At 37.6% G+C, this 23,421-nt stretch overlaps 1 protein-coding gene across 3 annotated transcripts in view; it reads right to left on the bottom strand.

The window, feature by feature from the left end:
• DCBLD2 (discoidin, CUB and LCCL domain containing 2) overlaps positions 1 to 23,421 on the bottom strand; it is a 48,189-nt gene that overhangs the window by 13,587 nt on the left and 11,181 nt on the right. Inside the window, exons 2-8 of one of the 3 annotated variants that reach the window (XM_082043021.1) lie at positions 16,430 to 16,657; positions 10,776 to 10,913; positions 9,520 to 9,571; positions 8,059 to 8,131; positions 4,846 to 4,979; positions 4,130 to 4,170; positions 1,260 to 1,475 (exon numbers count right to left, since the gene is read on the bottom strand). In XM_082043021.1, coding sequence (XP_081899147.1) covers positions 1,260 to 1,475; positions 4,130 to 4,170; positions 4,846 to 4,979; positions 8,059 to 8,131; positions 9,520 to 9,571; positions 10,776 to 10,913; positions 16,430 to 16,657 — 882 coding nt within the window. Of the gene's footprint in view, positions 1 to 1,259; positions 1,476 to 4,129; positions 4,171 to 4,845; positions 4,980 to 8,058; positions 8,132 to 9,519; positions 9,572 to 10,775; positions 10,914 to 13,649; positions 14,202 to 16,429; positions 16,658 to 23,421 lie in introns of those variants that run through there. The other 2 variants (XM_082043023.1, XM_082043022.1) reach the window with 2 other exon arrangements.

The following is a 23,421-nucleotide window of genomic DNA, read 5'->3' as shown; positions in this document are numbered from 1 at the left end:
TGACACTTCAGCACTGCAGAACAACTCACACAGGGAAGCTGTTTTGTGAAAGCTTATTAGCACAGGAATTAGGGGAGTAATGTAAAATCCTAATGGTCCCCAGGGAGGTAATAACAAAGGCTGCTGCTAAACCAGAGTTGCTTAATGACAGGAAGCCAAGGTGCTGATAGCAGGTGTGCAGCTGAGTTTACAGAAACCAACTCATGCACTTGAGAAACAGACAAACAAAAACTGATCAAAGGAGGATGTTTCACAATAGTCTTAAAGCCTGGGACTCTGAAAAGCACTCTACCTAAAGCCACTTGATTTTTTTAAGTTGGATTGCAAGCATGCCCATTAACAACAGCAAATCACCTCTGAGCAATTAAACCAAAATAGAGAACACTAACATCTGCACAGAAGATACAATAGCTGCACTGCCACTACTTACACTACCTATGAGGATAAGCCCAAAATGCAAATGCCTCAGTGCTTCATTAGGCAGCGTGGGCCACATGGTGAACAACAGGATCAGGTAACCATAATGTCACTTGCCCAACTTCCAAAATATGAAGCAAACCATACAGAGCAGATTGGGAACCAGCCCCTCCAGCTGTCTCTCTCCAGATAAACACAGCTACTAAAATCATGACGGACAGTCAATCACAATCTCTGCCAAGGAGCAGCACCTAACTCAGACTCTGTCTGCATCAGCTGGCACTGTTTGGTCTGTTTACTGAAGGTAAGCAGAACTGCTGAGGAGTCCACCATCCCAAAATCAGCCCAGGTTCCACTTTGGGCAAGGAGCTGAAGGGGAGGCTGCCAGCTGGTTTACTCAGGCTGCTGCTTATCTCACATTGCACTGCAACTGCTCCTATCTCCACTGTTGGATTTACTAGGGCCATGATGGGCAGTAGCAAAAACCTAGAAACCTAACTCAGTACACCAGCATCAGTGCTACCAGCAAACTGAACTGGCTGGAGATGGATTTCTACCTCCAAGGAGACTATCGGCAGAAAAAGGGAACCATCAAGGATCCAATAAAACTACAGAAAACACTTCAAAAAATGCTGATGGAAGATGTGTTTTCTAGCATGAGACTCCACCTGGTCAACTCTAACTCCAGGCTCCTTAGTATATTAGCTAGGACATGGAACTAATTTTGCTGTAATGGTAATTAAAGGTCACCTGGACTTTATTTAAGACCAAGCACTGGAAAAAAATATGTCAGCAACCACACTTTTTGAATGCTGCTTAAAAGTCACATCAGATTCACTTACCTGTTATTCTCTTCTCTTTATTCAAGTCAATCTGCAACCACTGATGTTCATCACTGATAAAAGCAGCCCAAGGAGGACCAACCCTTTTTAGTCTGGCATTTTCAGGTTTCCAAATGTTCACCTGTCCTGTTTGGTCAGACCACTCAAGAATAGATGATGCCATGATCTGAGAATCAGGGATTACCCCAGATTCCATCCCCAGTGTCCCATAGCAACCTGAGGATTCAAAAATGAAAATTCAAGTTGCAAAATGGTTTTACTTGCTTGGAGTTTAAGACTTTACATGCAAACATTAATCTGTCATCTGAGTTTACTCCATAACAACGCTACCGATGGAACACACCCTCTTTAGTTTTCTAAAAGTGATGCTGGAACCAAACTTTTAGTCTTGACTGTTACATGACTTACGCCTGCTCAAGAGTAATGTGGATATTCTCCAATCACCACCCTCACAGAGCACTAGCAGAGAAGCTTTGGGAGAGTTGTCATGGTTTAACAGTATGTGTGGTTCATGCACAAATCACTCATTCCTTTTCTGTGTCTATATAGCTTATTGTTTTTCAAACCCACCTCAGTATCAAAATGTTAACTCAAACAATACACCAAAAAATGTAGGAAGCCATGTCATAACCCTGGCCTTGAGCTCAAACACATTCTTGAAATGAGCTGCATTTTTTTGTCACCATTCTTAGTAAAAGTTTCCTTCCATGTCACATTCTGCTGATGCCTTAAAAAACATCTCCAATATTCCTGACTAAATTTCTTTGTGGCTAGTTGATATCCACCTGCTCTTTGCTAAAGTCTTGTTCTGTAGTGCCAACAGTTTTCTCCTCTCACACCCATATTCCCCAGACATATCAGCAGAGAGCAACCTTTGCCTTCATCCAGCCAGCCTGAACAACCCAGCCTGGCCTCCCTTCTGCTGTGAGCTCCCCCTCTCCCGACAGGTCCCCTGCAGCCCTCCTCTGCACCAAGGTTGGGCGCTCATCCCTCAATGGAGGCACAGGTGGCAGAGCCCCCATCCAACTGCATCCCAGAAAAGGCTTTGCCAATGTCCTGTGCAATGGCATGAATAGTTTGTTGTCTCTACTGAAGATACCTCACCTGCGACAGCATGGGATCACATCAGCACTTCACTGACCAGATCCTTTCCCTCATCTGCCACTTCCATCTACCATGCTGCCAGTTTGAAGGAGAAATGCCTCAGTTTCTATGTACCCAACATTATACTTTTTACTCTGTAATTCTTCAATAATTTCTATTACTCAAGTCTCAAAGTCAGGCAAGTCTTCCTGTACAGTTTCATCTTCTTCTGCACTGACCACACCTCTAGCGTTAATAGCACACTCCTCAATTTTGTACCAAGTCATGGTTCCAGCTATCATGGAAGAACCACTCTAGTAACTTCACCACAGCCTGATAAACCTCATTTGAGCACACTAGAGAGTCCTCTTTTTCTTCCCAATAACTCCTAGGCCACCCAACTGCATACATTTTAATCTAGACCTGCATCTTATCTCTAGCTCATTCAGTGATTTCTCAAATGTATAACTGAAATACAGATAGTTTAGATGAGCATTTAGCCTCATCTCTTAATATTTCCAGCCCATTTAATTATTTTCATATACACTATCAGATCAAATTTTAAAAGACAACAAACTCTGCCTCAATCACTGTGTTTAATATTCTCCAGGTCATCAGACATGCAATTCCTTCTTCCAGCTCTATCTCCCAGACATCTGCAAAATTATTATAAAATATAATGCATATAAGATTCAAACTTTTGCTTGTTTGTATACATTTCCATCTCAAAACACTCCTGCCCCTCAAATTCCTGCCTTTATTTCCCCACTCAGCTATCACCTTTATTTATATATTAGGCAAAGTACTTGTTTCCTTTTGAGGAGTATGTGTATAATTTCCCCTTTTTTGTTGGTGTTTTTAACTTTATCCTTATGGAAAACAGACCTAATGCTGTTAGGGTTTTTTTTTGTTTGATTTTTTTGTTGTTGTTTGTTTTGTTTTTATTTTGATGTGTTTGTTTGTTTTGTTCTTTGTTGTTGTCAAACAGTTAAAGAGACTAAGGAAAGACCACTGTCTTCACAATACTTCAAAGATGGCATTTAAGGTGACTTACAGAAAAGCTAGCTTCCATTTAGAAAACTAGAGCTAATTTAATGAAAACCAGGACTTGACAGAAGGTAAAAACATGCAAAGAAGTAAAGCCCTAAAAAGGGTGAACATACCAATCAGCAACTTGATATACATTTACGAAACAAGACATGGCAGCCAAGAAGGAACACAACTGACACACAGAGGCCCAAGAAATGCCCTTCCAGAGCAGGAGACAAGTAATCTATCACATAGCACTCAGTTGCAAGCATATGGGAGAAGAACAGTAAAATGGGGTAGAGAAAGTTGAGGAATCATTTTGGGATCTCTGCTGGCTTTCTTAGCAGGCAACAAGGAAAGTGCAACGAGTAAACATGGAAAGAACCTACAATGCACAGTTGCTACAAATGAAGAGCAACTCTTAAGTGCCCAACTCTGCTTCAGCAGTATGTTTCAAGTATGGGAGATGAGTCACTTAAACCCAGACTATAACAGAGGAATACAACCTGAAAGAATCTCTTTCTGCAGATAAGGCAATGCTTACTTTACACATCACTGTATCTATAAACACAGTGATAATTAATCATCAAAATGATGACAGTAAAACAATTCAAAAATATACATTACTGAGGAATGAAGTAAAAAAAAAAAAAAGCCTCACTATTTAGAACAAAAAGTAATAAAATACCTGCACACTTATTTCTACTCACAAAATCTGTATGAAAGTATGAACATGTAATACATGTGGCAGTGCTTACCACTCGTCTTAAATGTGAAGAGACTCGTAGATAATGGTCCCCTGCAGAGAACAAAAGATGGGGTTTGTGGTAGCCAGTGAGGAAAATTGAAACAAACTGTCTTCAATTTCTTTTTCATGTCAGACTGCTTGCTGCTGAAACCTTTGCACATATGCCTAAACAAGCCCTTCACAAATAAAGTAACACTTCCTGTCACCAGGTTGCAGTGCTTTCAGTACAAACACCTTTTCAACTGACATCTAGTCTAGAGATGCTGACTTCACGGCTTTCAAACAAACACCTGCCCAGCGAAATGGAAGACTTCATTTTAATGCTTCCCTTTTAAATTAAGCTAATCATAACAGCAAGAATCCCCTCTGATTGCTTTCATTCCTGGGACTCATGAGGTAAAATGACAAGTTACACTCTTCTCCCTGCCACTAAAAAGTTAGCATTAAACTATTATTTTTCCACAGACCATTAGGAATTTATGGTCAAGCCATGCATTTTGGAAGAAAAAAACCTCTTTGCAGAATTTGGAATATTAACTTTTATGGTCTAGAGGTTAAATATATCTGGCAAAACAATCATTCTATAGCAAAAGAGCATTGTGAGTACCTTACAGAAGAGAACCTGTCCACGGAACACGTAGCTCCCCTAACTGAATTAATCCTGCGATGAGACACTACCAAGATCTAAGGTGCTAAAGACAAGGAGAACATAGGAAGTACACTTACACTTTTGAGGTGACATTGTTAGCCAGGGAGCCTTCATAGTATGGAATGCCTTTGCTGATTACAACGTTAATTTGGCCACCCAGAGTATTTGACACAACGCCTGCGTGAACACCAGCCATACAAAGTGACGATGACTTGAAAAAGGGGAAAAAAATATTTAATACTACATTATAAAGAATTAAATATTACACTGTTTATTGTAAATGCTACATTTTCCACTTACAGTCTTTGTTACTATTACATTAAGAAATGTTCTTATTTAACTGTTCTGTTATTTAGAATCCACTCATCTTTGGTTTATTATGGAATTTATAAAAACACAAAAAGATCCTACATTTCACTCCATCCTCACCCAGACGTGTCTGGAAAGTAACTGCTGTAATCAAATAAGCTCAAACAAACAGTGAGGTGAATCAGTCTGAAAAGGCCAGACAGCTCAGTTCTAGCCTACAGTAAATCTTCTACATTAGACAACAGAAGCTGAATACATAAACACATTGGAAACCTTTTAATAGAATAAACATACTTTCAGTGTGCTTTCATTTTCTCAAAATTAAGGAGTGACGCACTGCAGATTTTGTAACTTTCAGCTGATAGGCTATACTTTTTTTAAAATTCATGGCTAAACATGGTTTAACCATCCAGCAATCTGATCCACATCAACTCACAGTAAGACATGAATACAATTCGTTCTAAAGAAGCCGATTACCTAAGTTGTACAGATCGATGGAGATCAGGGATGAAAAAACTTTTAGCAGGATATCCTGTTCTTCTCTCCCTGGAGAACTGTTAGCCCAGATGCACTAACAAACGTCACGGTGGCACCTCCATTTCTCTGGCTTGCAGGCTCACTGGGCCACAGAGAGCAGGGCTCACTCACCACACCAAGTCCTTCAGGCACAGCACAGAGTGTGCAGTGCAAGATGTCTCTGTCTCTGGACCAAAGCTAGCCCAGGAGATCTTCAGCTGGGAAATAAACCCTTCCAGGCCAAATGGGCTTGACCAAGAAATATCCTAGTGCTCAGGAGCAGATAGACAAGCCCAGTTCCAAAGATGCCTTAGCAGCAGTGGCTTTGCACCCATCCACCGGACGCACCACAGTTTCTGGAGGATTAGTGGCTACACACAGTGCAACAGGCATAGACAGCACTGTCCCCAGTGATCCTGCAATGTGCAGCACTGGAGTACGCACAGACACACCATCCTTCTGCAGCCCCTCACTCACATCCAGAGAGACTGGCATCAATCTGAATTTTAGAAGACTGATTGGGCTCAAGTTGCCTCTGAAGGACCACCTGGGTATCTTTCCCGATCTACCTTCCAGAAACCATATTTAGCTTTTTGTTATTATTAGTGTGGTTATCCCAGTGCATACTTGCCCAAGTGGATAAGCAACAAGTGATGACCGCAGATTTTTATTCTTTGCAAACAGTTGCTCCCCCAAACAAAGTCTGCTGTTAGCTTTTCTACTGAAAACATGTGCTGCACCGCTCTGCCAACCAGTCCACTGGGTACTACAGAGCCTCACTATAATTCTTTAGGAAGGAATCAGGAGGTCCTTTCCAGAGAAGGAAGACTTCATGGGTGACTTACTTTCTCACATTATTTTAAAAATAGAACTAAAAACAGAACAACATAATTGCATGGTATAGTAGGCCTGTATCTCAAGCTCACTGGCCAAAAAACCAGTTTTTCCAAACATAAATTTCCTCGGTATATTCACACAAAAAAACTCTAACCCTGTTTCTAATCAGTCAAATATCGTAAAAGCTTTCTAAATGAATGTAATTATGTCTCGCTCATCCATGCAGCTCCCCTCTTCTTTCCTACCTTTCCTTGAAAGTAAAAGCATGCAACTCCCTGCTCACCAGAAGATGTCAGCAATGAGCGCTCCAAGTCCTCAAGGACTGTGGGTCACACACACACACAAATCAAGATTTAAGGTATTTTCAAAAGCAACAAGCAGCTGCTGATCATTTGAAAAAAATATGCAAGAGAAATCTCTACCTGAAACTTTGTCTAAAGTGCTGGACAATTGGGTTTTTATCTACACAACTTGTCTTGTGGGAAATTCTGCCTTTTATTCAGGGCTATAAAGTATACAAAAAGAAAGTCACAAAGCATTTATTTCCTCATGTTTCCCTTTTCCTCCGTAGAAAAAAGTTTTTCCAGATCGTGGCAAAACAACTCCCAACAAGCAGAATTACTGATGCTGCAAATACATCAGGCAGAGAATCAACTGTGTCTTGTTACTAGCTACAAAAATTACCTTGCAGCCACATAGTGAGGACTCAGTATGGCCCAGAACATACGACACAGTTGTATAATGACCTGTTTTACATATGGGTTATTATTTAAGCAGGTAGCCTAGGATTTACAGATATTTGAGGAAAGAAAATCAGAGGCACACTTTAAGTTCATACTTAGTACTAAAATCTTTGCTTGCTAATGTTTTAAAATTGTCTTTCCTTTGTGCCAGACCTAATGGTTTATTAAAATAGCATTTCAAGATAAACAAAGACATTTAATGTAATTCTTGACCAGAGAGCTAGCAAAATTATAATCACTTAAAATAAGCAAACACCCTCTAGTCTTACAGCAGGTATGCTAATTCAGTTACAAAAGCTTACATCTGAAAAACAGAATATATAGGCTTTTGTAGTGTTCTAAGAAAATAGTACCTTATTAAAGATTTTCATTTCCAGTTTAAAGAAGTATTAATTTTACAGCATTAACTGTTTTGCAAGTGGTTTTATAGCTGCTGAGCACAGTGTTTCATCTCTCATTTTGTAATAAAAAATTAAGATAACCACTGAGACTCTCTGTTTAGAGATGCATTATAGCATGAAAAAAGAGGGCATGATTAAAAGAACTAGTTCTCTCTGTATAAATCTGAAATTCCCAACCCGAAAAAGCCAACAAAAACAAACCAGAAAGTATAAAACAATATTTTGATTGATCAACCCTTCTTCTCAGCCTTACAAAAATCTTTGAGTGTCCACTACACTGTTTCACCCCTTGTAGATGGCAACATCTGAAGCATCAGCCACTTAGCAGCTGTGCAAAAAAAAATGAAAACCATGCTTGTCACTTTAGGAGGTACAAATTCTAGAACCCAGACAGTAGAACTGATGTGAACAACTATGATCAACTTGTAATTACACAGCGTGTGTTTAACAAAATTCATGTAAGCCCATGGTATTTTTTACGTACATCTCTGTATCCATGGGGAATAGTGCCTGAAATGTCAGCAAAAGGAATCACACATCCAGCTGGACAGTACTTACTGGAAGAAAAAAAAAACACCAAGTCAAGATACGCAAGCAACTGCAACTCTTACCATTTTATAAAATAGTCACTATTTTTTCATTTACAATACTCTGTTATCATTCACGTATCACTGCTTAATGGCATATCCTAGTTGAAGACATATCAAATCAGACAAAAAATACTCAAGAAGGGAAGTACGCATCAGGAGAAAAGACATTTGAAAAAGTTTAAAAAAAGTCTCAGCTGAAACTGCAGTTCCAGTCTCAATATAAAAACACAATAAAGCCAGCATTTTATCATATAAATACTGCATGGCTTCTGTAAATTGAAAGTCTCATAAGTACTTATAAGTAATTCATGCATTTTATTTTATAAACTAGAAACCTGCATATCTATTAGTTTTGCATCTTTACATAATACATGTCTAAAGTAATACTATTTTATAATAACTCCTGGCAATGCTTTCATCATTAAAATATAGCCAAATTCAGTTAATACCACTGGTTCATGGAAAGCAAGAGACAAGACATCTACACCTCTGATGCAAAACGATGTTCACGTTCTAGTGCCACTTCATACTGCACACATAAAAACCCCTAAATCTTCAAGATCTAACAGTGAACTGACACAAACTATTAACATTTTCACTGCAGTTCAACAACAGTTGAAGCAACATTGCAGATACCGTGAAAACAGCGGTATTTGGAGACTTGGGCACATGTTGAGCAAGGCCACAACCTGCAATTAGAGCCCTTTTTTGGAACTTGGGAAAATGAGAGAGAAATGGAAAGGTTGCACTTTGAAATGTTTTGTGATGCCATGGCTTAAGTTCTCCAAAAAGTAAGCTTACGTACTTCACAACAGTCCGCAACTTTAAACGCTGTCCTTGCTCTAGATGGAAATGCAGAAGGAAAAAACAGGGAAATGACAAACGTTTCCTCCATCAGAAGGAACAACATTTTGTGCCTCTACAGAACCTCATTAATTTACAAACTGTGAAATGGATTTGAAATTTAACTCATTTCATAGTTCAGTGCTCCTTTTGTAACTGTATTATGAGTTTCAGTATTTAAAGTGTACACGTGCTCTAATACATGTTTATAAAGCAATATTCTGTCTATGGGAATGACATATTAGCTCCCATGTGTTAGTGCAAATTAACGAGGTTCTACTGTATACTGCATGTAAATAACAAAAATGAGAAAGAGAGAAAGAAGGAGAGAGATAGGAAGGAGGAGTGCAAATATTAAAATTATTCAGCTCTAAGCCTAATTAGTTTGTTTCTTAATTTCTCTGGATCGCAAATTTTCAAGCTGCATGAGGTATAAGTAACAGAATGAAGTAGAAACACTAAAATGACTTGATGAAAGAGACTGGGAGGGGAACAGGTAAAATCAGTCTTACTTGAATTCTGGTTCGGAAAAGTGACTTGCATTGTCTAAACAGGTAATTAGGTCTGGAAAGAAAAAATGTTAGGTCAAGAGGATGATAAAAGACAACAAGTTTCAGTATGCTTTTTTAAATGCACAAAAATATATATTTGAGCCTCTGTGGCTTAACCAAAAGTCTTAGAATGAAAAAAAAAAAAAAAAGTTCCTACTTAATTTTCTTGCAACAATGTTGTATTATAGTAGAACCTTGAAAATTTGTCTGAATAACTGGGAAGTCTACTGAGAATGTGATATAGACAAGAAGATAAATACCAGTACACACATTCATTTTCCATGCAGCTTAATTTTAATCTACTATTATACTTGAGCGAACGTGACATAATTCAGAGACACAAACATACACTCTTTTCACAAAATTAAATTAATAAGTTAGCTAAACAGGCCTGTATTTTCAGCATTTAATGGTTGTAGAGTACTGAAACCAGGCAGCATTGAGAACAGAGTGCCACGTTATTGGCATCCATGAGTGATATCACAAACTTCATGTTTCTGTCTGCTGTGTACCAGCACATATAGTCCAAAATACACAGACAAAAGCATCAGAAAACCCACAAAATGAAAACTCCTTATCTTCTCTTTTTAGAATTACTTCTAGAAAGGGTTTTCTCAAGCCTTTTGTCTTGTGAAGCAGTTGCTGGCAATCCTTCATCTCCTTGTGGACCATGTATGTCACTTACTGTTACCATGAGTGGAAGGAGATGCAAAACAAATACAGAAGCCTCTCTGAGTGGCTAGAATAGCCAAAAATACAGAAAAAAACACAAAATGGCCAAAAGACCAAGAAATAGTCAGCTGACTTTATAATTGAAAAGTTGAGGGAGTACAGAAAACAGTTACTGAAATAAAATTTTCCACAAGGTTGGTCCGTATAAAATATACCATTAGATAAGAAAAAAATCTTAGTTATCTTGATTACTACCTGAAAAAATGCATTTCGTCCTTTCTTCAAAGCAGCTCTTTCATTCATAACAGATTCTTGCTCTGCTATCCAGGGTAAGTTTTGATACCATTTCTTTAAAACTACAGTAACTTAAATAGTAACAGAACAGTCCAATTTCCTATGCAGAAGTATCAGGAAGACTGCATTAAAAGTCTCCGTTTTCAGATGTTAATTTGTAAGAACGCGGGAATGAATACATTAGTTCTGTGCTTTTACTAGACAGTTCTAATTCTACCAGTACAGAAGAATTACCAAATTATGATAAATACCTGATTTGTCAGTGGTCGAATAAACGGCAAGAAATCCACGTCCAGAAGTGTGTATTCCACTCATGAACTGTACCGTGACTTCATTACTTTTTGAAGTAATTAAACCATCCATTTGAAAGCCAAACCCACAGTATTTTCCTATGGAGAGATGGGGGAGAACAGACATGGACCAAAACCAACATAGGTAATAAGCATCTTTTTACTTGCAGCTTAAGTTCACATCACTTCTGGCATATATTCAAAAACATGTGCATGACAATAAATAATGTAGTCTGTGTCCATTTAAAGCAAAAGGCAGAGTATGGGTATCACATTTATTTTGTCACTGTCAACAGGTGAGTCTCTCTCATACCCTTAACTCTTGCAAATAGATGCAACCTTCACCTCTAGCCACACATAAGCCTCACGGTCAGTTCTTCAAAGACCGTAAGAAATCTGTTAAGGATCAAGTTAGGGCAACAAGAATCATCTACAGAAGCAAATAAGAAAAAAGTCCTTCTTCTTCCCTCAGCTTTTGGGGCACAGCTTCCTCATCGACTACTTCACAGTTTCTGTCAACTATTTTCTTAATTTTGAACAACAGCATGCATGATTCACTGCACTTCAGCATCACCATACAAGCGTATGTGAGGACCATTTATATAAACTGCCAGTTGGTTCACTTTCTGTTTTGCTGCACCTATAAAAACCTAACAGAGGTTCTGCACCTGGATACTTCTCTTGCCATCCAAAATGACCAAAACCAATACATTTTAAACTAAGATGCTAGAATCTGCAGATGTTGACAGCATGTGTCCTATGAAGTCCTAGAATTACTACCAAATGACATTACCTGGATGAATGGCTGTTAAACAGACCCAAGTCAATATTATCCAGTCCTACGAATTAGAAACCTTAATGAAATACTGATCAGCTTATTATCCTGGTAAGAAAAAAAAAAAATCTTCTGTTCTATAGGCTCCCTTGATCATTCAGTGTCATAAACCATCTATAAGCCTATTTAAGATTCTGCAGTGGATAGTCACCAGCAGCAAATGACACTGCACGTTTTTCCATTTATCATTATTTGCTTTCTTGATAATAAGTATGTTATCATATTGTAAAATAGCAAAAAAAAGAAGCCAAACTCCCTTCTCAACTGAAGGCAAATTACAATACTAAAGTAGAGGGAGTAGAATAACACTACTCTGCAAGAATAGTTCTTAACAAATATAACACAAAACAGATATAAATACAACACAAACAAATATAATGCATATGCCAAATACTTTACAAAGTGAATTGCACTCTCAAATACTGCTAAAATAATTAGAAGTGTTCCTGCTCTGACAGGGGGATTGGACTAGATGATCTTTCGAGGTCCCTTCCAATCCCTAACATTCTGTGATTCTGTGATTATTCAGAGCTTTCTAAGCACTGCTTATTCAGATACGTTTTTTAGAAAGCAAAGGTATTGTTCTAATTAACTTTATAATGAAATTTAGAATGCTTACCTCAATTTACTACTTAAACTGGTTATCAGTAAAAGTGAAAAATAAATAAGTTCCCTTTTAACAGGGCTTCACGTTGATCCTATGTTTTGCTCTAAGTCATGTGTCAATGATTAATTGCATTATGATGAACCGCATAATTTTTTTTTTTAACCTTTGTTTTCAGCCACTGGATCTTGTTACACAATTGACCAACACGAGAGTCCTCTTGAGGTGGGTCAGACTATCCTCAAGATACCGTTTTTCATCTTCTTTGGGCAAATATACAGGGTAAGACACTTAAATCTAGCTTGGATAAACTATCCAGCGCTGCCTGCACCATAGAAATACAGCCTTTAACAAACTGTAGACTGATGCACCTTATGAATCATGGCAAGTCACTTTTGAGACGATATGTATTTTTTCTAACCCTTCCCTGGTCTCTTGCTGGATTTTTAGCAAACTTTTTAAAAGGCAGGCAGTAAATACGGACAAAACACAACTGCCACAACGCCTCTGTCAATGGTATGTGCAGAAGATGTCTGTAGATATGCACGGAAGGACTCCAAGTGCTTCCATACGATAACATTACAGCAGAAAAAGGAATTCCCACAGCAGCTTACGTTCTCTGCTCCTATAGATCTGTGCTTACATCGTACGTATTAAATAAGTATATCTGACTGTAGATACACAGTGGCTTGAATGTGATGAAATCTAATACAGAAGACCTCTAGATCTTACTTAAACTAAAGAGAAACTTAATACCAAGGATTTAAATCTTCTTTTGAAGGCTTGGGATTAGAATCAGCCCTTAAAAGCTTCATGAGAACCCTTCTCTGTTTATGAATGAACAAATCCATTAACGATTTTTTGAGCTAATCAGCCAATTTTTAAGTCATTTTGCATTAAAGTCAGTATCACTGAATTTCAGATGTTACACAATAGAAATATTTTTATGTTAGACCACGTCAGTAGTCTTGAATGGAAAAACTTAGGAAAAATCCAAATTTCTTCCAAACAAATTCAGGTCACTGTGTAATCTCTCCAGTGTTTGTTTAATCTCTCCAGTGTTTGTTGCTTCAAATATGAACATTTAAGAATCTGCATCATCTGTATCTGCCACTTTTAGTATCACTGTTTGTTGTGTGATTTCATTTATTAAGAGCAGAACAACACATGCATTTGCGCAACATACTGTGCTATTACACCAGCTGGGAACAGCTAAAGTCAAGAGAAACAAATGAAGTAGAAAATTTACTTGAACCCATTAAGTCGCTTGTAAAAGTGAATAATAGACTTATCAGAACTGGACATTCCTTGCCATTTAAGGACTTCAGCGTTTCCTATTTTAGACCAAGTCTGGCTCAACGGCTCCAAGCACATACTTATTTTCACACACACTTACCTAGGTAATAGTTGGAAAAGAGGGTTAACAAAGCTAACATTCCTCTAGCCTCTTTATAAAAAGACTCAGTTTAGTGGGATCAGCATTTCACTTGCACAAAAACAATATCAGTGAAGTAAATCTCTCTCTCTCCCTCTCTCTCTCTCTCCGGATTAAAGCTTTAGGAAATAAAATAATCTGCAAAATAACAACTAATTTTAGTGAAGGAAGACCAACCATTTATTTTGAGTTTTATACAAAGTAACCACAAGGGTCTTAAACCCCTAGATATACATTGACATAGATAATGTTGCACTGCTATTTGAATAAAACCCTAACTTAAAGTCATTAAATTTATTTTGTCCTCTTAAAGAGGGCAAAAATGAGATTATGAACATTATTAGAAAAGGGGGAATATTCGAATTACACAACTATTGTTAACACCACAAAGATGAACAGCTCAAATTAGAGTTATTCCATATAAAAAGAAAGACATTTTACGTAAGATGTATATATACAACTTCTTTTTTTTTTTTTTTAAATGAAGTTTCTGATAATTTTGCAATTCCCTCTCCACTGCTTACAACAACTTTGCCAGCTACTGGCAAATGTCTGGGGGAAAAAAAAACAAACCACACTACACTGGAGTTTCCTTTGAGAATCTGAAGAACCAAAGATTATTATAGGGTCAGTGTTGCATTTAGCATCTAATCATTGTATGCATTAACAAAATGCAGGATGTTCTGCTATCATTATTATCCATCATTTTTTCAGTACATTTTTAGGATATAGGAATTCTGTCAAGACGACAGACATTTACATACACTTTAATAACAGTAAAAAAATGCAATTATTTAAGGACAATTACATTGAGAATACTCTGGCATTCCAGAGAGCTCATCTGCTGGGCAACAATGGTGAGCATACTTGAAATGAGCACATCACCAGAAAAAGGGACAATCAGACAACTCTCTCCTTCACCACTTCTATGTTTATATAGTGCCTGTACTCCACCCCTGTACTGAAGATTTGTATAGCATTCAGGAGAATCTTAGCTGTGCTTTCAAGCAGTATTATCTGTAGTAAAGTTACTATTAGGTTGGTGTAAAAGGAATTGCAATTTTTACTTTGTTGAAATTTGCTGTTTGATAATGGTATACAATCTTAAATAAATGTGGTTATGTTATACATCATTTTAATGTGCTTTTCTCGCTTTTTTGCTACTGGCTTGTTACTTGCTGTTTATTTTTTATTTATTTTAGATTATGGAAATTATGTTAAGACAAAAAGCAAACCCGAGTTATTTTCTTATTTGAGTTCAAAATGGGTCGTAAAGCAGCAGAGACAACTCACAACATCAACAATGCATTTAGTCCAGGGAGTGCTAATGAACATACGGTGCAGTGGTGGTTCAAGAAGTTTCGCAAAGGAGACGAGAGCCTTGAAGGTGAGGAGCGTAGTGACTAGCCAGCGGAAGTTGACAACAACCACTTGAGAGCTATCATCGAAGCTGATCCTCTTACAACTACACAAGAAGTTGCTGAAGAACAAAACATCAACCATTCTACAGACATTCAGCATTTGTAGCAAATTGGAAAGGTGAAAAAGCTCAATAAGTGGGTGCCTCAGGAGCTGACCGAAAATGGAAGTGTTGTCTTCTCTTATTCTACACAACAACAAAACATTTCTTGATCATGCTGTGACATGCGACAAAAAGTGGATTTTATATGACAACCAGCAATGACCAGCTCAGTCACTGGACCAAGAAGAACCTCCAAAGCACTTCCCAAAGCCAAACTTGCACCAAAAAAAGGTCATGGTCACTGTTTGGTGGTCTGCTGCCAGTCTCATCCACTACAACTTTCAGAATCCCAGTAAAATAATTACATCTGAGAATTATGCTCAGCAAATCCACGAGATGCACCAAAAACTGCAGCACCTGTAGCCGGCATTGGTCAACAGAAAGGGCCCGATTCTTCTACAAGACAAGGCCTGACTGCACGTAGCACAACCAATGTTTCAAAAGTTGAATGCATTGGGCTACAATGTTTTGCCTTATCAGCCATATTCGCCTGACCTCTCACTGACTACCACCTCTACAAGCACCGCAACAACTTTTTGCAGGGAAAATGTTTTCACGACCAGCAGGATGCAGAAAATGCTTTCCAAGAGTTCGTCGAATCTCAAAGCACAGATTTTTACACCACTGGAATAAATAGATTTATTTATTACTGGTAAAAATGTGTTGATTGTAATGATTGTTATTTTGATTAATAAAGATGTGTTTGAGCCTAATTGTAATGATTTAAACTTCAGGGTCCAAAACTGCAATTACTTTTGCACCAAACCAATAAAACTGGTGCCTGATGGCTGCTTTTCCCCTGTGGTGAGGTATACACAGCTCTCCCCAAAGTTTTGCAGGGTTTCCTTGATATGTAGCTCAGGAAAAACACAACTCTGATTACAGAATTACTAAAATTCTTTACCTTATTTGAGATTCCTGTAAATAGTAAAAACTTCCTTCTTTTCGTCACTTCTCATAAGACTCAAAATCCACACTGTACAAAACAGTGCATAAGGTACTCAGGCAAGGTCTTACCCTTCCCAATATCCAACTGAATTATACCAGTTTTCTAGGGCTATAAAAAAAGAACTTAACTAATTCCATAGCCCTAGTAGTTACTCTATGCTCAGAGCAGGTAAACAGGAAGAAATTTTAAAAGTAACGAAAAGTACTAACAGTATCTTCCAAGTTCTACATAACACAGCAGCTTTCAAATATTAATAATAAAAGCTCCTACCTATCTCTGTCCTGGTGGGGCCAATCCCATTGTGAACTCTTAAGTAACTGGAATGACAGGAATCTGAGTCATCAATATCAAAATCACCAAATTTGAGCTGAATTTGCTGTCCAGGCTTTACACGAATTTCCCATTCACAGACTGTGCTATTGGGAGAGGTCTGTGGGTAGTTTATCGAAGCAAGAGTTCCACTTTCAGGGCCCAGAATGGTGTGTCCACATCCATCACCTACAAAAGAACAAAAATAAATCAGATATGCATGTTCATCTTCAAAGCTTCGCTGTTCTTTCAGTCATCCTGTTTTCCACCAGTGGTATGAGCTCTGTTGATTTTTTAACCATACTAATCATGACGCAAGAATACACCAAGGTGAGTCACAACCATTGTGAGAAAATATCATTCAATTAATGTTGCCTAATGTTTAACTCCTGATCACAGGTGACCAGAGAGCTGCTATAACCTCCTCAATGAGATAACAATTCATCCATAATGACTTAAAAAATTGCACAGACACTACAGAAAGAGCCCCTGCTATTTTAAGTTCCCTCAAGACCTATGTACAGAAGAAAACAGGTTCTGGAAAGGAGGGAGAAACCCATCAATAAAGTAAGATCACATCAATTTTACTGTTGTTACTGTACTCACAACATGATGAAAAAGAACAGAAGTGGAAAGACAATGGAGAGGAAATACTCTACTGAAAATAACCGCTAGGTCTGACCATCACACCACTAGTGCATTGTTTTCTATGTTAACACAATTTTAATGCTGTAATTAATTCTTACAGCTCTTTAGAGAACATGCTCAATTTTTCTGGATTTGTACAACAAGTTAAATTGTAACTCCAACCCAAAGCCCTCTATCTAACATTTGAGTGTTAATTTTTAACAGGAAAAACAATACTAAAGACAACTTGTTTAACAAGTGGAAAAAACACCACAGTGTATTCTCAAAATCAAATTATAAAGAGCAAACTGATAAAACTATTTACTCAACATGAATTTCCCCAGCATGTAGTATAGTAAGAATTTGTGTGTTCTTTTGGAAATATGAATGTTCTTTAAGTAACATCCACTATCAATGGCTCTTTATATATTACTGTATTGAGATCAAATGAAGTATACCAGAACACAAGGACATATCCAGCAAAATTAACATCTGCAATCACATAAGCCCCACAAAATAAGGCTCGTAACACCTCCAACTGTTTTTTGTTAGCACTGGAAGCTAAAGCCTATTTAGAATTTAGTCCCATAAAAAGAGTAGGCCAGGAACAGCATTATCATTTTCAGGATTTGACACTAGAAGGTTCAGAGATCTTTTGAAAGACATCTGTACACATTATCCTAAAAGCAATCAGGACCTTTCAGGATCTTGAGCAAAGTAATGTAAGCAAGAATAGCAAAGACAAAAATAAGATTAGATATACTGCTAAAAAATGTCTTTGACACTGCTAAAACAAAATCTATTATCTGTAGGACCATTTTACTCATGCCTACGTATACAGTTCCTGCTAAGTGATTATGACAGATTTAACATTATGGCAAGATTTCACACCTAGGCATTCACAATGATCAACATAATTTGTATTGACAGATGTCAGTTTTGACAGCTAAAAGTGACTGTAGTTCTCCTGCTAAGCATGAAAAGTAAGGTTTAGGGACAACAATTCTACACATATTTAAGAATTTTAACTAAATTTCAAAAGTCTTAAATTTATTTCATGCAAAACTGAATGAAAAAGTAACTCTGATGCACTGAAGTGACATGGGAAAAATAAACTGTGGTATAATACTCAACTAGTGTTAACTTACTTGTGTTTACAAAAGCACCTAATTTCTAGTAACAAAACCTATTATCTTTATAATCTGAGCAAAATGGAAGATGGCTGCATGTTTTGAAAGCTGGTATATACAGAATCACAAACAGATGCAAACTGCAGCTTTTTTTCTTTCTTGTATCAAAATGATGTATCTTCTTTGGGAAAAGGTAACTGGAATTAACTGCTACAGTAAAATCAAAAACTCTATTTGTAAAGCTGTTGTTAAGCAATGTTTTTTCTCATCCAATTTTAGAAATCTGCTTTAAAACACTTTGTTTCATCCCACAACAAATATTTCCATTTAGGTGACAGCTGATAAATTACTTTCCTAAATTACTGTTGTTCTAATACCTAAGACACAATTGTCCAGTGTTACACAGAGGTAAATTAAACCGTATGTTTTGTGTTTCATTTTAATCCTGGTTTCTTTCCAACAGCATGTTATAAACCTAAGTATAAGATTTATAATTCAAAACCTGTATGGCCATGGTTTATTACCAAGTAAACTTCTAGATATCAGATTCCTCATTAGTCACAATAAACTTAGCAGTCAAGACAGACTCCTTTGCTAGTAAACTGGCTTTTTCTAAGCAAGTACTCACACACATTACAAAATACATGGAACTTATTATATTAACAACAATAAACCCCACAAATATATACTAGGTCTTTATTTGTGATAATATTTGTGGCAAGTATTTCAAAACTCTTCATACTGTAAATACATAAACTTAATTTTCAACATAAACAGCAGTCTGGCTTAGGTTATATTCTAAATAAAAACAAACAGCCAGTTAACCAGTCCTGTGCTTTTCCTATCATGTGACAGGGGTGAGCAACTGTTTACTCATTTATAGATTGAAAATATTATGCAGATACACTAATACAGCGGCCTTTTGAAGATGAAATCATAGTAGCTTCCCCCATACAGGCAGATCCATTGTTCTGAGTGCATTTTAAGGAAAATGAAAATGTTTGTACAATCTAGATTATTTGGTAGTTAATTATTTCTCATTTCAATGGGCCTGTTATTGCAATGCAGTAACCACATAAATGCTACTACTTATAACCAGGAATACCAATAAAGCACATGATTATGTATCTTTGATTCTTTCCCACTCTTTTGCGTCTTAAGCCTATGCTGCTGGAAGTCAAATACAAAGGAAAGCTTGGGTCTCTTCTTTGACCGAAACTGTACATTTCTCCAATTGAAAGTAGAAAATATCATGGCTAACATTCACTTAAACCATCCTCTTCACCAGTTTGCTGTTCAGCTGTCTCAAGCATGAAACAAAACCAGCACTGCATTTGTATGATGAACAGGGCATACCTTTCTGATGAGAAAAGCAAAAGAACACCAAAAACACTCTTAGACATTTAGGTGACACAACGCAAATATAATATTGCAAGTTTTAAAAAGAACTCAAGACTTTTCTTTTAAAGACATATTACTAAGAAATGCCAAATTTCCCCTTGAAGCTAGGAAAAAGTCTTGTTTCGAGCAGCTAGATATTATAGAAAAACCTTCTAATCTGATCACACAATTTAATGGAAATGCAAATCTTAAAACTCCCTTTTGTCGTAGGCTTTCTTGAAAACATGCAAGGCAAAAATACTTCTCTAATCTTTCCACACCAAAGAACCTGCTGTCAAATCACACTAGAAAGAAATGGAAAGGAAAAAAAAAAGTGCTGAACTGCATCTACAGCAACATCTTACTGTGAAGCCAATTTTTTAAAGAAAATAAAACTGAAAATTGAAAAGAAATTTTTAAATTCTGACTGGACATTTTTAGATCTTATTTTGCTGTGCATTTCACTTAAGTCAGTGATAGCAGAAGTGCCAGACACTTGAAGCCTGAAGAATTACCATTGAAGGATTACCACTGCACCTTTGGCATGCAATATACAGTCTGCCAAGGGCAGCAGCATTATTCAGGAGCTATTTAGAAATTTCTAAAAGTCACATTTCCAGTGAAACTTGCAGAGCAATGAAACGTCATTTTATTTCATTGGTACTATAAAAGTGTAGTTCTTGAGCCTCTCTTTGTAAAAGATTTATAAATCCCACTGATCAATTCCAGAGACACGCATATATATATCCTGTATCAGGGGAGCAATCTGCAATACTCATCAATTTCTCCAAGAAAAAAGAAAGTACAATTCTTTGAACTATGGCCACATACATAGAGCATTAGCTATTTCATTCATTTTGAAGGCATTAATCAAGTGCAACAGATTCTTTTGCTTCTGTTAATCTGTGTGCATGAGAGTGGAATATCTGAGAAGACACAGAAGACACAGATGTCAACTCCTAAATCAATTATTCTTCAATGGGCTGACAATTCCTGTTGTATTTACGCAGCTGAATGGGTCTCTTGCTTTCTTTCAGCCCCCTCTCTCACACAACAAAACTACTGTGCTTGCAGAAGAGATGAAGCTCTTTGCAGAAGCACCAGATCACTTGCACATACACATTACACCTGACATTTGCTGGAAGGTCTGCAGATGTGCATTGAATTTCATATGTCCTGAGGACCATGTTCACAGAAAACACGAACAAACTCAGCTCTTCACCAAAACTTGTGTTAGAAACATGGACACCTCTTGAAAAGCCAGTAGGGGAAAGCAGACTGCTGTCGTCAGAACCATTCATCTCTTCTGCAGGCGCCTTCGAATACAGTCCGGATGAATTATCCTGACAGATTACATATGACCCCCAGGCTATGCCATGTTGATGTCTGATGCAATCACGCAGATGATTTAAAATGATTTCTCATACTCAGGTTCTTTACATCAACAAAATACACAACTTGAACCAACACAAACATACCAAAATGCATTGGAGAAGAAGGAAAATGTGAAATTTAATAAAATGAGAGGATACTGCACGTGCAGGACTGCGCACTAAGTACTCTATTAATAGCCACAAAAAAAGATTAATTATTCTTTATAGTTGTTGAAATTAATTTATCAGAACTTTTTCCCCCTGAGATTGGCTGCTGTTAGTGACTGCCAATCTTGTTCTCACTACCAAAACATGTTAAAAATTAATCTTTAAGACTAAAGAATGCATTCCCATTCCTTACTTGGAGAAGAGAGAATGATAAAGACATCAGACAGCTTAAGATTACAGTCTGTAAGGCCTAACTGATGCATATCGAAACACTGATGTCAATTTTAACACATGGCACTGCCTTTTGAACAGATTCAGTTTAACCAATGGGTTTCCTGAGAAGATTTTACATATATAAGCTATCATTTTCTGTAAGCTTGTGACTCCATACAGGATGCAATTAAATCTTGCTTAAGTAAGCAACGACAGAACTAAGTCTATTAGAGTTGTGTAAGCAAAAAGGTATTTCAAAGCATTAATTTTAACTTTAAATACACAACTCTTTCTGATTCAATGCACTACTATTAATTTCTCCTGTGCTCTGCATTTCCCTGCTCTTCATTAATGTGTCACTAAAAATTCTGCATCTATTTTTGCTTTCCTCACTGTGGGCAAGAAAGTTTATACAACCAAGAAAACAGTTCCATGAATAAGAAACACTGTGGAATTAAGGCCACTGAGACATCAAATTCTAAATAGGTTTTTCAGGTATTGTCAAATGACCTTATTTGTGTGTTCCAAATTCCTTGTTTCCACCAAAATCCACAGAACTGTTCTTCAGGATGGAATCTGCTCCTCTATCAGAACTAATTTTCTTAACAAGCCACCAAACACACAGCCCACCTTCATCTTGATGCCATTTATTTGCCTCAGTAACACACTGGTTTGAGCATTTCATCCCATTACAGATGTTTCACAACATAAAATAGCCCACACTTCCACAAGTGAGGCCAGAGCTCAATAAACACTTGAAGGCACTTTAAATTAGTGCAGCCACAGACAGAAGCAAGCCTTGTCTGCCTCCTGCTTTTAGCCACTTCTTCTCACACCCTTCCTGGTACTGGAGGTAAACACTTCTGCAGCCACATGGTAAACCAGACCAGGGACTTGAGATAAAAACAGCTGTTAGTTTTAACCTAGAGCAATATTCCAATTTATTTTAGCGTGCACATGCATCAGTGCTGTCCCTGATGGAGGAATAGGACAGTTTGAGGACAGGGAAACACCAGCAACAGCTTCTTTACCAGCCCTGCCAGCCTGTGTTTGCATTTTAAACAACCCTGAATCCCAACAAGAAATGTAGAAACCATCCCTCCCCTGGGAAGACCAGTCACACAAGAGTGGTGCACTGGCTTCAGGAACTGGGCTGGCTGAAGACAAACCAGTGCCCCTATTCATTCCCCCAGCACAGGGTTAGATTTCAGCCAACTCACCTCTCTGAGGCAGCTCATTGTGCAACTGCCAGTGGTAGGGCAAGGAAAGGAGGGCAGGTGGGATTATGGTTGTCTGAGCTTGGATTGATTTACTTGCTGTGGGGCACCCGTAGAAGGGCAATGAAATTTAAGGTTTAACAGAGATAGAAATAGGACAAAGGGTAAAGCACAATAAGCATTTTGCCTTTCAAAATGTTGACAGCTCAGTATTGAGGGAAGAGGGAGACAGAGGCTGATTCTTGCTCTTATAGCAAAAGTACAAAAGTTAAGATGCCATAACAACAAAATTTTACTGTTTTCATTTACAACACTACCCACATGCTGGGCTAGTGATAATTAGCACTTTATTATTTTCATCTGTACACACAGCTTTTCAATCACCATCTCCGGAAATGCAGTCTTAGCTTTCAGCCACTGAATTTACACAAAAGAGTAATACTTAGCAGCCTTGCTAAATTTAACATCCAAAATATGGTAACATTTTAAAACAAATTATCTCAAATTATTACAGCATCAGAGCAGGTAAGACAATTGCTTCCTCTCCTACCACGTACTAACCAAACTGACTACTTCAAAAGAACAGAAAAGAAAGATCAGCTGTGTAAGACTGTTGAAGAGCTTTTGCTTACAGATGTCAGGAAAATGATGCGAACAAGTCCCCAGGGACAGCTATGACTTGCTTAAATAGCATGCAGGCAAAAGCAGCCTACAAAAACCGACTACCCATGGTGAAAAGTGATTTACATGAGGACTGTGTAAAAGAGCTCTGTGTTCAATGATACATAATGCAGAAGCCCTCCTGATCTGCTGCCCATGCTGAATCGCAGTGACAGCTCATGTTG

The sequence above is a fragment of the Streptopelia decaocto genome (genome assembly GCF_964273445.1).
Source record: "Streptopelia decaocto genome assembly, chromosome: 1".
Taxonomy (NCBI): domain Eukaryota; kingdom Metazoa; phylum Chordata; class Aves; order Columbiformes; family Columbidae; genus Streptopelia; species Streptopelia decaocto.
This window is presented reverse-complemented; position numbering and strand designations above follow the sequence as displayed.